This window comes from Tupaia chinensis, unplaced genomic scaffold, assembly GCF_000334495.1.
Source record: "Tupaia chinensis unplaced genomic scaffold, TupChi_1.0 Scaffold000597_1, whole genome shotgun sequence".
NCBI classification, from domain to species: domain Eukaryota; kingdom Metazoa; phylum Chordata; class Mammalia; order Scandentia; family Tupaiidae; genus Tupaia; species Tupaia belangeri.
Genome location: NW_006160114.1, coordinates 4,128,420 through 4,144,611, shown reverse-complemented (window position 1 = coordinate 4,144,611; position 16,192 = coordinate 4,128,420). Strand labels below are relative to the sequence as shown.

The 16,192-nt window shown below is 35.6% G+C and overlaps 1 protein-coding gene across 5 annotated transcripts in view; it reads right to left on the bottom strand.

Moving 5' to 3' along the window:
* PDS5B (PDS5 cohesin associated factor B) overlaps positions 1-16,192 on the bottom strand; it is a 226,504-nt gene that overhangs the window by 39,348 nt on the left and 170,964 nt on the right. For all 5 annotated transcript variants that reach the window (XM_027775693.1, XM_027775694.1, XM_006158446.3 and 2 more), the window contains exons 20-21: positions 14,858-14,981; positions 11,702-11,860 (exon numbers count right to left, since the gene is read on the bottom strand). In XM_027775693.1, the coding sequence (XP_027631494.1) occupies positions 11,702-11,860; positions 14,858-14,981 (283 nt within the window). The remainder of the gene's footprint in view (positions 1-11,701; positions 11,861-14,857; positions 14,982-16,192) is intronic.

The following is a 16,192-nucleotide window of genomic DNA, read 5'->3' as shown; positions in this document are numbered from 1 at the left end:
TCAGAGTGTTAAGGGAAAAGCAATTTTAGCCAAGAATACTGTATCCAGCAAGATTATCTTTCATGTGGGAAGAAAAGAACATTCTCAGATAAACACAACCTGAAAGAATTTACCAGCACCAGACCAGATCTCCAAGAAGTTCTCAAGGGAGTGCTATATCAGGAAAACTAAATACAGACACACAGAAATAAGAGCTCAAAAACTAAGAAAGTGGCCAACTTAATCGTAGGGACAAGTCTGGAGCTGAATATTTAATTGGGAAAATCGAACCACAAGAGAAGATAAAGTATATGAGACTGAATTGGTGCAGTATAATTTTATGACTTTTCAATAAAATATTACTGATATTGTTGTAGACTTTTTTATCTGGTTCAAGGATTTGTGTCCTGTCTTGAGATATGGATGGGTTCATGCACCTACTATTTGAACAGAATCCTAACCTGTTTCCTGACTTTAAGCAAAGATCCTTAGCATTTCTTTGATTTAAGTTAAAACTGGCTTTCTTAATAGTACCAAGTGAACTTGCTATTGAAAGTAGATTATTTAAGAAATTGTGTGATCAATACAATGTGGGGGGCAAAAGAATGGAAGACAACTATATTTACTAGAGATAGTGTGAGAAGAGGGTGGGAAAGGACAGAGGGTCAGAAATAGGTGTAAAAAATTCTAGAAACTAGAAATGGAAAATTGTTGATAATAATATGCATGATTAAGCCATTATGCAGTATATTCTGGATGGGAAGTCACTTTTTTTTATGCTGTTATGATGCTTAGAGAAAGAATGTAAATTAAGTTAAAAAAAAAAGTTTCAGGAAAAAGAAAGTATCTATTTGATGACTACAGTAAGATATATAGCCCCAACTAGGTGCTACTTAATAGGATGCCTAAAGTTAGACTTGTGTTCACGGAAATGTATACATCAGCTGTGTTTGCTATGAAAATATTTAGATTAATTAAGATCTTTAGTAATTCAATAAAATGTGGGGGAAAAACAGTATAGAAAGCAAACATAGATACCAGAGACAGTGGGGGAGGAGAGTGGGAAATGGCAGAGGGTAAGAGATAGGAAATCAAGCATGGGGAAAAAAAGCAAAACTTACAGGAAACAAGAAATGGAAAATTATTTGACGACAATAACATGTATGTTGATGTCCTTGATTGAGACAATATACAGTGTACTCTGGATGGAAAATCTCATTTTGTATGTTGTAATAATGTACAGTGAATGAATGTAAATAAAAAATACATAAATAAATAAATTTTTAAAAAAGACATGGAACCAACCCTAATGTCCATGAACAGATGAATGAATTGAAAAAGTGTGGCACATATATTCTATAGAATACTATTCAGCCACCAAAACAAGACGACCCTGGCATTTGATAGAAAGTAGTTAAATACAGAAGATTTATTGCTGAATGAAGCAAGCCAGGCTATGAAAGAGAGATAATATATATATCCACTTATACCAACTATCCATATTTTATGGTAGAGACTGAAAGATTGTATGACATTGAGACCAGCAGTTAGCGTAATGTCTTTGTCACTGGACTCCCATGTAGTTGACCACGGTTCAAGTCCCAGACCCAGTGGCTTAAACTCACGCCGGGTGCCATGTGGATGCGTGCCCAAGATCCTGAGAGGAGAATGGAGGAGAAGAGATTGCAGCGTGGCCATCCTCCTGAGGGGTGATTTTTTGCTTTCTGTCTCTCTGTCTCTCTCTGTCTTTCAGGCGAGTATACGCGCCCTATAGCAAAACTTCTCCAAAAAAAGAAAAAAGGAAAGATTTTAGGACATAAAAACAGTGGAAATAGTAATGGAAACTGGAGACAGTGTGGAAGGAGGGTGGGAAAGAGGAAGAGTATAAGGAAGGAAATTAGGGAGAAAAAACACAGAGGCAAGACATTTATGGGACACAGAAATGATTTGCTACATGTTGATGATAATATGCATAGCATTCTCAACTAGACTGGTCTGAGGTGCATTTCATGATGGGTAAATGCTCTTTACAAGCCAAATGATGTATAGCGATCAAACATTTAAAATAATAATAATAATGACAATAAAATTAAATTTTAAAAAGGAGGCCAGAATCACAGGAGAATTACTGATAACACAACATATACATTAAAAAAAATTAATAGAGATGAAAACCTTGTTGCCATAAAGGCACAGAGGAAAACTCCCTCCAAATATTTTTAATATTTTTTTTCCCAGTACAATCACAAAGTAATCCTGAGATAAGCTACAGGTACTGGGGGATGGGAATTTATGGTGGCAGGTAGAAATTAAAGTAAGGTGGCAAAAGAGGTGAACCCAACAGCTAAGATCCAATTTTGACCTCCAGATAAGGAACCACAGATTGAATAAAAATCATCACAGGTAAACTCTTTGGCAACACAATAGGTAACCTCAACATCAAGAAAGATGAACTTTCCAAACAGAGCTATAAATACATATGCAGCTTAAGATTCATTTCTTCAATTGAGAAACACCTTCAAAATATGAAGTGGAAAGAATAAAAAAAATCACATTAGGCACAAAAACTGATATTTCTGAATTAAGGATGTCAAAAAGCTCAAAGTTTGCATAAGGGAAGCTACCAAAAAAGTTTGCAAATGGAAGCAAGAATCAGATCAACTTCAGTTTTCTCAGCTACAAGACTAAATGCCAAAAAGCAAGGTTCTGAATTTTCTGAAGCCAAGTGACATGAAACACAGAAAGTTTCCAAATTACAATCTATTTTGAAAGAATTAAAAATGTACAAAATGTTTTCGAAAAGTTTGTTGAAAGATAGAATTAAAGTACAAGTTCATTTTGGTGCAAAAAATATTTACATCCATGAATACTTCCCTAACATAAATTTCCATTAACTTTTTTTTTTTTTTTTGAGAGTTATTTTTTGCTATAGGGCAAGTGCACTCACCAGAAAGACAGAGAGAAACAGAGACACAGAAAGCGAGAAATCACCCCCTTAGGGGGGATGGCCACAAGCAATCTCTTCTCCATTCTCCTCTCAGGATCCTGGGTACACACGCACACATGCCTGGCATGAGTTTAAGCCACTGAGTCCAGGACTCGAATCACAATCCACTACATGGAGTCCAGCAACATAGTCATTATGCCAACTGCTGATCCCCATATCCCATGAACTTTTTGAGGCCCCCTCACACTATACCTAAATGATTACTTCAGAAGAAAAATTGAACCAGCATAACTACAAACAGAAAAAAAGATAAAAACAGAGGTGGTTGGGACCAGCAGTTAGCGTAATGGCTATGTCACTGGACTCCCACGTAGTAGACCGCGGTTCACGTCCCGGACCCGGTGGCTTAAAACTCACGCTGGGCGCGTGTGCGTGCGTGCCCAAGATCCTGAGAGGAGAAATGGAGGAGAAGGGATTGCAGCCATCCCCCCTGGGGGGTGATTTCTCGCTTTCTGTCTCTCTGTCTCTGTCTGAACAGAGGTGGTTCAATAGCCAAGCAGTTAAGGAAGCTGGATCTCACATGGCTGACTGTGGTTGGAATCCCAGCCTGTGAGCTTGAAAAACACACCTGGTGCATGCACTTCCATGCTCAAAATCCCAAAGGGATGAAGAAATAGAGAAGAGATTGTAGTATGATCATGCCCCACTGTAGGGATGCTTTCTCCTTTCTACATTTCTCTCTCTTTCTCTTCTGCTGATAAGGGCATGTACCCTCTGGCAACTGAAAAACAAAAAATCTTATGATGGGTCAGTCAATAGCATGGTGACTAAGGTAGATGGATCCCACATAGCTGACTGCATGGTTTTGGTCCCAGACCCAGTGTCTTGAAAACATGCCGGGTGTGGGCATGTGTGCCCAAGATCCTGATAAGAGCAAGTGTAGAGAAAGGATTGTGGCATGACCATCTACCATGGTTGAGGGTAGGGGGGTGGTCTTTTCTCACTTTTCCAAACTCTCTCTCTTTGGCAAGCACACAGACCCTCAAGCAAATACTAAGAAAAAATAATAGTAAGACCAGTAGAAACTGTCAGTTGGATTTTTAAATAATAAAACCAAAAGAGAAGCAATAAAAACAAAGGGCACAGAAAATCTAAAAATTATGGGATGGGATGGAAAATACACCAGTCAGGATGAAAAGCATTAAATGGGATATGGATTTAAATGGTACACAAGCAACTGAGAAATATGTCAAAATATCCACTAGAGAGACCAGCAGATGGTGTAATGGCTACATCACTGGACTCCCATGTAGTTGACCAGGGTTTGAGTCCTGAACCTGGTGGCTTCAACTCACACCAGGCACATGTATGTGCATGTGTGCCCAAGGTCCTGAGAGGAGAATGGAGGAGAAGAGATTTTGGCATGGCCATCCCCTCAGGGGGGTGATTTCTCACTTTCTGTCTCTCTGTCTTTCTGGCAAGCACACACACCCTATAGCAAAAACCTCTCCAATAAAAAAACTACTAGAAATGAGGACAACATATGGGAAATCCTAGATACCATTAAACAGCCAAATATTTGCATTATTGGTAATCCAGAAAGTGAAGAGATGGGTAAAGGCTTAGAAAATCTTTTTCATGATGTATTAATTGGAAATTCCTCAAGCTTAAGAGAGGCAGATAGAAATTCAAATTCAAGAAATAAAAAGAACATCATATATAGGTTTAACATAAGAAAATCCTAACCAAAACACATCATAGCCAAACTAATAAAAATTCAAGACTAAAACAGTATTCTAAAAATAGGAAGACAGAAACACCAGGTTATTTACAAAGGTTATCCTATTAGAACTGGAACTTCTAAACCAAAATAATAAAGACAAGAAAAAAAATGGGATGACATATTGGAATCTCTCAAAGAAAAACAATTTCAGTCAAGAATATTGTACCCAGCAAGATTATCCTTCAAATGGGAAGGAAAAATAAAATCATTCCCAGACAAACAAAAGTTGAAAGAATTGGGGCCAACAGATGGCACAGCAGTTACATCACGGGGCTCCTACATGGCCGACCATGGTTTGAGTCCTGGACCTGGTGGCTCAAAACTCACACCAGGCACATGTACATGTGGGCCCAATATCTCAGTAAGAGAATGGAGGAGAAGAAAATGCAGCATGGCCATCCCCTCTGAGGGGCAATTTCTCACATCCCTTCTCACTGTCTTTGTCTCCCAAGTGAGTGCACAGGTCCAAATGCAAAAAAACTCACAGAAAAAAAAAAAATCAAAGAATTTACTAAAAATAGGCCTGCCTTTCAGGGAATATGTAAGGGAGCTCTGCATCTAGAAAGCTAAAGGTAGATAAATAGAAGTAGAAGAACAGAAAACAAGTAGGAAAAAAACAAAGAGAGAAAAAGACAGGATTAAGACCACAAAAGTCACTAATCACCCTGAATGTCAATGGATTGAATTCTCCAATTAAAAGATACAGATTTGCTCAATGGATGAAAAAAACTGTAACCCTCTATATGTTGTTTACAAGAAACACATCTCATCTGCAGATACATACAGTTTGAAAGTAAAGGGCTGGAAAAAGTCGTATCATGCAAACAGAAATGAAACAAAGGCAGGAACCACAAAATTAATATCAGGTAAAATATATTTTAGGATAAAAAGCATAAGAAGAGACAGAGCATTACATAGTTTTTAAAAATATTATTAAGAAGATATAACAATAATAAATATTATGCACCTAGTGCTGGGGCACCCAAATATGTAAAAAAGAGCTAAAGGAAGATACAGACTCCAGTACACTAACTGTGGGAGATTTCAACAGTCCACTGTCATCACTGGACAGGTCATGTAGACAAAAAACTAATAGAGACACAGGAAACACTTGATATTATGAACTAAATGAACCTGACAGACATATATAGAGTATTCCATCCTGCTACAACAAAACATACTTTTTCCTCATTTCCAAAAAAGATGGAAAGACATCCCATGCTCTTGGGTCAAGAGAATTAGCATAATCAAGATGTCAGTCCTACCCAAATAAATCTACATATTTAATACAATCCCAATCCAATTACCTGAAAGATTCTTCACTGAAATAGAAAAAACAATTACAAACTTCATCTGAAATCAAAAAAGATCTCATATTGCCAAGGCAATACTTTCTATCAAAATAATAAACTGGCATCTCACTACCTGACTTTAAAGTATGCTATTGTTCAAAGCAGTGACAGTTAAACACTATTCTACTGCCACAAAACAAATACAAAGAGCAATGGAATAGAATAGAGAATCAAGAAATAAACCGCAAGTCAACTGATCTTCAATAAAGGGTATAAAACAATGCAGTGGAGAAAAGAAAATCTTTCTGACAAATGATGTTGGAAGAATTGGATATTCATCTGCAGAAAAATGAAACTGGACTCAATCTCACCCATAAGTAGAATTAACTCAAAATAGATCAAAGACTTAAATAAAGAGCCTCTAATCACAAAACTACTGGTAGAAAACATAGGGGAAACTTTTGAAGACATTGTAGTAAGCAAAGATTTCTTAAATAAGACCACAGGGTATAGTCCCTAAAATAGACAAGCTAAAAAGCTTTCTCACAGCAAAATAAACTATAAAGTGAAAAGATGACCCTCAGAATGAGAGAAAATATTTGCAAATTATCCCTCAGATAAGAGATTGATATTTATAATATAAAGGGAACTCAAGTGATTCATCAATATAAAAAGAAATAATCAATTTAAAAATGGGCAAGTGAACTGAACAGACAACTCTACGAGAAAGACTTACAAATGGCCAAGAGTCCTATGAAAAATGTTCAAAGTCTCTTGTCATAAGGGAAATGCAAATTAAACCTACAATAAGATATCATTTAACCCCAGTTAGAATGGCTAGGATAAAAAAAAACAAAAAAAAAAAACCAAAAAAAGACAGTGTTGGTGAGACTGTGATGAAAAGACAACTCTCTTATAACCGCGGGTGAGAATGGAAATGAGTCCAATCTCTCTAGAAAACAATATGGAGATTTCTCAAAAATCTACAAACAGAACTTCTGTAAGACCCAGCAATTTCACTTCTTGGTATCTACCTAAAGGATAAGAAAACACTCAATCAGAAAGACATCTGCATAGCCATGTTTACTGCAGCAATATTTATACTTGCTAAAGCACAGAACCAACCTAAGTGTCCAAAAACTGATGACTGGGTTGAAAAACTGTAGTGCATATACTATTATTTCATAGTATATTATGGAATATTTCACAGCTATAAGAAACAATGATATTCTATCATGCTACTCAAAATGGACGAACATAGAAGATTTAATGTTGAATGAAGTGAACCAGACTTTAAAAGATATACACTGCACAAAAATTAAAAGTTATTTTCTGATCATATATATGGTAATGTCTTTGCCATGGCTGATATGCACTGTATTCATGCTGGGAAAAGCCATGTTGTACTCTGTAAAGATGTATAGTGATTAAATGTAAATAATAAACCAGCAGTTGGCATAAGGCTATGTTGCTGGACTCCCATGTAGTCAACCACGGTTTGAGTACCAGACCTGGTGGCTTAAACTCAAGCCGGGTGCGTGTGCATGCATGCCCAAGATCCTGGGAGGAGAAGGGATTGCAGCGTGGCCACCCCCCAGGGGATGATTTCTCGCTTTCTGTCTCTCTCTCTCTCTCTCTCTCTGTCTTTCTGGCGAGCACGCGCTCACTATAGCAAAAAACCTCTCCCCCCACAAAAAAAAAATAGATATAGCTGTATCTATATATATAACTAATAATAAAAGAAGATACACATTGTACATCCCCACTCAATTTGTACTGTCTGCACTTGATGGAGTAGTTGAGAAATCTGAAGCTATGATGGTGAATAACAGACTGGTATGAATGCTAGTGACAGTAAAGGGGAAAGCAGTTGCTATAGAGTGGGTGGAGGATGGGTATGAGACAAAAAAAATAGATTATGAGTGATAACCTTTTGTTTACAAGAGAAAAATCAAAACTTTTTTTGTACTATATAAAACAGTTCACAATTGTGTGTAAAAAATTATAAATGGGATACTAATGTTAACAGGACATTGATGTACATATTTTTAATCTGCCATTGTCGACAAAGATAAAATTTATAAACATTTGTAAAATTAACAAAAAAATCAAAATAAACCAAAACAGAAGTGATTAGAAAAAAATTAAAATTTTCATCGTAACAGAAAACTTGAATATCCTCTTACAAAAGCTAAGAAATGAAGTTCAGGTGAGAAAGGGTATGCACAGAACTAAACTATTCAAGAATTAGAAGATAATCAAAAATGGCATTTTTTTGTAAAGACTAAAAATAGAAATGAGGGCTTAGTAAGAAAGATGGATATAAGACCAAACTACACAATAATTCCCAAATCAACTACAAGTATAAAAAAAATTTTTTTAACGTTATTAAGTACCTAACATAATCTGAAAGAGAAATATTTTTAAGCCTTCTTTAGGGAGAAAACTATAAAACTTTCTTAAATAAGCAATGGGAAAGAACAGCGACCGGGGCCAGCCCACTGGGTCCGGGACTTGAACCACAGTCAATATATCGAAGACCAGTGACATAGCCATTACACCAACTGCTGGTCCCTGATCTAATTCTTATAAACCTCGTGAACAAGCAAAACTAGACAAGTGTGTTGCTTACAGGTATGTATGTGATAAAATGGTCTGGTTTTGTTTTAGTTACAAGAATAGCAAATACAAAATTCAGAAGACTGGGTTGCCAGAACACAAAGGAAATATCAATCTAAAGAATTAAGGAGTAATAAAACCAGGAGGTAATAATTGATGAGAATTGTGGTTAAGCCACTGAGTCCCACAAAATGACCAGAGTTCACGTTCTAGGCCCAACAGCTTGAGAATCACACTGGGTGAGTGTGCGTGGGTGTCCAGAATTCCAAGAAGAGAATGAAGGATAAGGAACTGCGGTGTGGCCATCCTTCCCCCACCCCCGGGGATTATTTCTCAGTTTCCCTCTCTGTCTCTCCCTGCCTCTCTCCAGCAGGTGCACACACCTATGGCAAAAATCTAAAAATAAATCAAATAAGCTATATATATATATATATATCACATGGAAAGAATAATAAAGGGGAAGATATGTTGGCAAACCTAAATATCAATATTACAATAACAATAGTAATAGTGTGAACAGAAGAACAAAAAGACAGCAAATAAAGAAAAAGCATTCTGGGTTTTTCTCTCTTTTTTTGAGAGCTTTTTGCTATAGGGCGCATGCGCTCGCCAGACAAACAGGGAGAGACAGAGAGACAGAAAGCGAGAAATCATCCCCCTAGTGGGGGATGGTCACGCCGCAATCCCTTTTCCTCCATTCTCCTCTCGGGATCTTGGGCATGCAAGCATATGTGCCCAGCATGAGTTTAAGCCACTGGGTCTGGGACTCTAAATCACGGTCGACTACTTGGGAGTCCAGCGACATAGCCATTACGCCAACTGCTGTTACTAAGAAAAATAAACCATTCTAAGGTTTCTTGTGCTATAATGAAAGTTCAAACAGACTAACACCAGCCTTTAATAAGTCAAAAGGACATGTTATAATTTCTAGAGAAACTACTAAAATAAAAAATGTAAAACTAAGGAAATGGAATAAAAATATTTAATAATGAATTAAAAATTCAATTTAGGCAAGAGAGAAGAGAAAAATAAACACAACTAATAGAACAAACTGAAAATAAAAATTAAATGGCAGATTAACCTACACACCACTACTTATGTTACATGTAGAATACACCAATTAAATTAAAAGACGGGCTAGCATATGGCATACCAGTTATGTCGCTGGACTTCCACATGGCCAACTACAGTTCGAGTCCAAACTTGGTGGCTTGAAAAACCACACCAGATGTGTGTGAATGCATGCTCAAGATCCCAGGAGAAGAATGGAGTAGAAGGGACTGCAGCATGGCCATCCCCTCAGGCGGTGATTTCTCACTTGCACTGTCTCTTGTCTCTCTTGCCAACAACTGCATACTCCCTCCCTATGGCAAAAACCTCTAAAATAAAAAAAATTAAAAGATAAGATTGACAGAATATATGTTAGAAGTGGGTTCAATGTAGTGTTCTATATATGCTATTTAGGAGACATTTTCAAGTGCTCTATCAGTTACTACTCGTCCATCTTTCCCCCAGGAGATTAGAAATGAGATAAAGTGAACATTATCATCATTTCTATTGTTTTAAAGATTCTGCCCAGTGCACAGAGAAGAAGAAATAAAACACACTAAGAATGGAAAAGAAAAAACAAAACTATCATTATGGACAAAAGACATTATGGTGAAAAGAGAAACTAAAATGAATGCAAAAATCAATTGATAGAATTTAAAACATCTTTAACAAGATCCCAGGACACAAAGTCAGTATTTAAAAATAAACTTCACTTCTATATGCTAAAAGATTAAAAATTATATTATTTACAATAGTATCAAAAAAATCAAATGCCAGGAACCAGCAGTTAGCATAATGGCTATGTCACTGGACTCCCATGTAGTCGACCGCAGTTCGCGTCCCGGACCCGGTGGCTTAAAACTCACGCTGGGCGTTGTGTGCGTGCGTGCCCAAGATCCCAAGAGGAGAATGGAGGAGAAGGGATTGTGGCGTGACCATCCCCCCTGAGGGGTGATTTCTAGCTTTCTGTCTCTATGTCTCTCTCTGTCTGTCTGGCGAGTGCACGTGCCCTATAGCGAAAAAACTTCTCAAAAAAAAAAAAAAATCGAATGCCCAGGAATATATGTTTTAAAAAAGTGTGGATATGACACATGTGGCAAAACAGCTGCACATCTTCCGAATGTTATCTGTACTTTTAGAGAAGAAATTTCATCATTTTTTTCTTTTCATTCTTCAGAGGATACTAGACTGAATGCTAAGGATACTAGACATGAAACCAATGGTATGCATGAGTCTGTGTGTGTGTATGTATATAAACAAATATACATACATACTCATGCATAAAACTCCATGTGACTATAAGGCAGTCAATTCTCCCATATTCAAACATGATCTCCCCAAATAATCAGAAACTACAGACAAACAAAAATCACTATTTCTTTCCCAATGCTTTCTACCAGAGCTCTTTTCATTTTCTACTGTATACATGGTAAGGAACAACTATAGTCATGATGACTATTCTGTGAACTAGACTGATCTGCACATTTTAAAAAATAGGTGTTCTCAAAAAATTAAACCTTGGGAGACCAGCAGTTAGCATAATGGCTATGTCGCTGGACTCCCACTTAGTCGACCGCGGTTTACGTCCTGGACCCGGTGGCTTAAAACTCACGCTGGGCGCATGTGCATGCGTGCCCAAGATCCCGAGAGGAGAATGGAGGAGAAGGGATTGCGGCATGGCCATCCCCCCTGGGAGTGATTTCTCACTTTCAGTCTCTCTGTCTCTGTCTGTCTGGCGAGCGCACGCGTCCTATAGCAAAAAACCTCTAAAACAAAAAAAATTAAACCTCTCTAAAGCTGAAATAGAATAGGGTGATATTTTATATTTATCAAGAAATGTATTTCAGGTTGTATACTTATGCTCAAATAAGAGACTGAGTTACTTATGATGACAGTATATATTTAAAAATAGAAAAGCCTAAAATAAAGACAACCAAATAAAAGTATTCCTGACATCATTTTACTTCTTTGTTGCATAACATTTTAGAAGATAACATTTTGAAAAACAAAAATTTTAAAAACATAAATTACCCGATCATTCATGAGAAGATCTTTCACAATAAAAGTAGCTACCAAAGACTTCAAAGGAGCAGCAAACTGATCAGGTGCAAGGAGAGCAATATGACCAATAGTAACCAATGGTGTTATCAGATGCTCCAGGTTGCTTGGATCTAGGCTTTTATGCAGAGGCTGAAAATGAGGGGAGGAAAATATATTCATTTGTACATACAAGCAAGTAAACTATTCACATATTTCATCTTAAAACTACAAAAATTACAAAAGCACAAAAGTTTCAATACATAAAATGTATGTAGTAATTGATGCTTACATTTAGACTTTTATAGGTTACCTATACCTAGAAGGCATCAGGTTAAAACATTTATAGTTCTGTCCAAGTCACATTTCAAGAAGAAAACATTTCAGCAAGGGGAATCACTGTGCAGCACTATTTTATGACACATATACAAATATTTTAGGAATTTCTAGAGCTCTACTTCCTAGGCATAACGATGAGTCCAGTTGCATCATTTTCTGCAGTTAGGTATGGATATATGAATGACCTTTGGTCAAGGAAGTGGGAATAAAAGGGAGGTCTTGACCATAGGCTCTCTCTACTCACTGGCCAGCTTAATGGCAAGGATCCAGTGGGATTTAAAAAGGAGTCACTAGTCAAAACGAGTCTGTCCTTAACCCACTGATTAGAAAGGAATTCTAACATGCAATTGGATGTTTCACATATAAGAAATAAGCTTCTACTCTGTCTGGCCACTTGAATTTTGGAGGTCTTTACTAAAACATCAAATAATAAATACTGTAACAAAATAACTTCTGGAGAGAAAACCCAAATATTAATATGCATAGTGCCATGAAGATGCTCTTCTATACTAATCTAGAACAATATCCAAAATGTACTGCTCAGTTTTATAAACACAAAAATTACAATGATTAAATTATGCTATCAAGTGGCATAGCAGGAGAAAGGGGAAATAAAATTGTATTTATTTATATATCCTTACTTGTATATAAAAAAAAGGTCTCTGTGAAAGTACATCAGAAATGGATGACAATGACTGCCTCCCAGAGAAGGGACTTAATGCTGGGACACACAATATATACTGTATATTCTTTTGTATCTTTTTATCTTGAAGTAAAATTTCCATATTTTTATTATGAAGAAATTCTAATGACACATTTTATATTTCTTTTCTTTTCTTTCTTTTTTCTTTTTCTTTTTTTTTTTTTTAAGAGAGATCTTTGCTATAGTGCATGTGGGCTCACTGGAAAGACAGAAAGCAAGAAATCACTCCCCAGTGGGATGATTTCAATGTAACCCCTTCTCCTCCATTTTCCTCTCAGGATTTTGGGCACACACGCACATGCGCCTGGTGTGAGTTTAAAGTTGCTGAGTATGGGACTTGAACTGTGGCTGACTACATGGGAGTCCAGCAACATAACCATTACACCATCTCCTAGTTCCAATGCCACATTTTTATAAAAATTGGTATTCTGAACATCAAGAATTCTAGGCTAAAAAGGCAATATAAAACTTTTCTTCCTCAACAAAGCATTGTGAGATTTCATTTAGTCAAAAATATACTTAAATAACTCTTGCTACAGTTATGACTTCCCTTAATACTGCCACTGCACAAATGATATTATAAACAAAAATATGACTGTGTAAATAGATTTTCAGATTAATTTATTATAACGAGTTTAATACTTTTTCACAATAAATTAATCAAATCATTTCTGAAGAAGCAAAATTAATGGCTAGACCCTGGATTAGTGGGAACCTCAAAAAGGCCAGATAATTCTATGAAGCTTTGCTCGGAAGGTTAACCTAATTTACATGATACATTAGAAGGACCAAAGATTAGGTTTTTGTAAAGATAAAATAAAAGGAAGGTATAATATCAAAAATAAAATAAAAGTATCCTAGGAATAAAAGTTTTATCAGTATTATTCTCTTCCTCTTCATCATCATCAAAGGAACAAAAAAATAAATCAAGAAAGAAAAGTTTCCTATAAATCAGTATGAATTTATTAAAGTCATTCTTATACAAAATTTTGTATGTAACTTATATGAAACAAAAATCAAATTACTTGGGGCCAACAAGTAGTGCAGTGGTTAAGGTGCTAGATTCCCACACAGCTGACATGGTTCGAGTCCCGGTCAAGTTAGCTTGAAAATCACAGCAGGCACATGTGTATCTGTGCCCAAAATCTCAAGATAACAACGGACGGAAAGAATTGCAGTGTAGCCATTCCCCCTCTGAGGGAGGAAGGCTGATTAATCACTTTCCCTCTCTCTCTCCACAAATGCATGTTCCATGGCAAAAACAAAAACAAAAAACACCTATCTCTAAATATATTCAATTATGGCACTGATACTATTAGGAAGATAAAGAAAACTACTTTTTTTCTCCTCCATGTCTTTAACATGATACATAAAAATATGACAAAATTAGCATAAAAGTTTCTAAAACAAACATAAGTCAAAGTACTTATGGTAAGTAGTTTCAGCATAATTTCCAAATTGTTTTGATATCTTTCAAGATTTCTAAACTAAAAATAAAAATTAGAATTTTACAGATTTTTCTCCTTAGCTTTTAATCGCAACAATGCTACTAAAGATAGCTCCTAATTATAACAGATTGCTACAACATTGTAATGTTTAGGCAAGTTTATTTAAAATACAGAAAAAAAGAATATGAAATAAGTACTACAATGAAACATTTTATATCTGGCACATAATTAAATCACTCATAAAGTTTAAGATTATTTATATTACTAATAATTAGTATTAATTTATAAAACCCTGTGCTTCAACAGTTACCTCAAAAAAGTTCAACTCTTTTGCAATTGTATAAATCGACAAAATAATAATGTTATCTACTATTAATAATTATGATTTTATATGTAGTTACCTGTTAATAGAAATTTCTCCAAATACAAGTTATAAAACAATGTCAAATATATACACTGTTTGATTTCTGAATTTGAATTAGCATTAAACATCTGAATAAACAGATGTTTTCATATTTTAACCATTTATAGATGCTATTTCAGAGTCAAATTCTGAAAATATACTGCAACATGATGCATCACTAAATGTGGACATTCTGTAAAATCATGAAACTTGTTTTTTAATTATGACATACGAAACAAAATCTTTTTCCTCATTACCTCAAATATCTGTGCAAACTGGGTCTCTTTACTAGAAAATATCGCATGGATACAATGAATGGCATATTTGGCTTGACGGGGAGGTCCTTTTTTAGATTTGTGATGTAAAACAGGAAGCAAGGCTCTAAAAAAAATCAAGGAAAAAACAGTAAAACAGAAAAACAAGCATGATTTCTACTAGAAACCTAAATACTTGTATTTCCTAAGTAATATTCTGGGAGAACAAAAATATTGTCATTAAGATCTACTTATACTCATTTTCAATGATCTATAATTATGGTTTATTAATACCTATATTAAAAATATAATTCAAATACAAGTGGTTTTTATTTTTTATTCAATAATTACAAACACAAACAAGGCTGGTTATCCACTCCCTCTTTTAAATGACATTCCCACTAGGCTTTGTTTTATTTTGTTATCACTCCAGCTGAACTTCTGCCACCAAAGATATAGACCATTATGATGGGAACTAAATTGTCCTTTCATTCTCAAGTCTCTGCCTCTTTCTATTGATCTTTTGCTTTGTTACAGAACAACACAGAAAAAGGTAAGAAAAAGGCAAATCTGATTAGCCAATATTTATTTAACGATAATATATGCCAGACACTATTAAACACCCTATTTAACGATAATATATGCCAGACACTATTATAAACACAGCTGCCTTCATGCTACTTAGCATTTTAAGAGACAAGACCGATGATGGCATATAAAATAACAAAATATATGTTATGTCAAATTGTGATAACTGCTAAAAAGGAGAAAAAAAAAAGAAAAAGAAAAAGAAAAAGAAAAAAGGAGACTAGGGATAGGAAATGGGGAAGGTGGTGTAAGAGTGTTAACAACTTTAAACAGAAGACCTCTCTGATGAAGTATCACTTGAGCAGAGTTCGGAGGAAGTTAAGTGAGTCACATAGCTACTTGGAAGGACATTCGTGGAACCTTCTCATTCTACCACTCAAAAATTTTAAATGACTATTGAACAAAGTTGGAGCTCTTAACTCCACTATTACTAAGGCATCTCATAGCAAACAGAACTTCTCTATCTTATTCATCATCCAATAACAACCCACTACTAAGAATTTGAACTACAAGAATCCCTCACAGTTAAGAGTCTCAAAAGATACAAACAGCAAATTATATAAAATGGCAAATGAAAAATTGAGGGGAAAATTTTACATTTCATATTACTATGAAAAGGATTAATATCCCAAACATGCAAAGATCTTTAAAATAGAGAATGAAAAGACCAACAATGCCATTCTAATTTTTTTTTTAATTTGTTAGAGGGTGTGGTGCACTAACCAGGAAGAGAGAGATCTAACCTCCCCC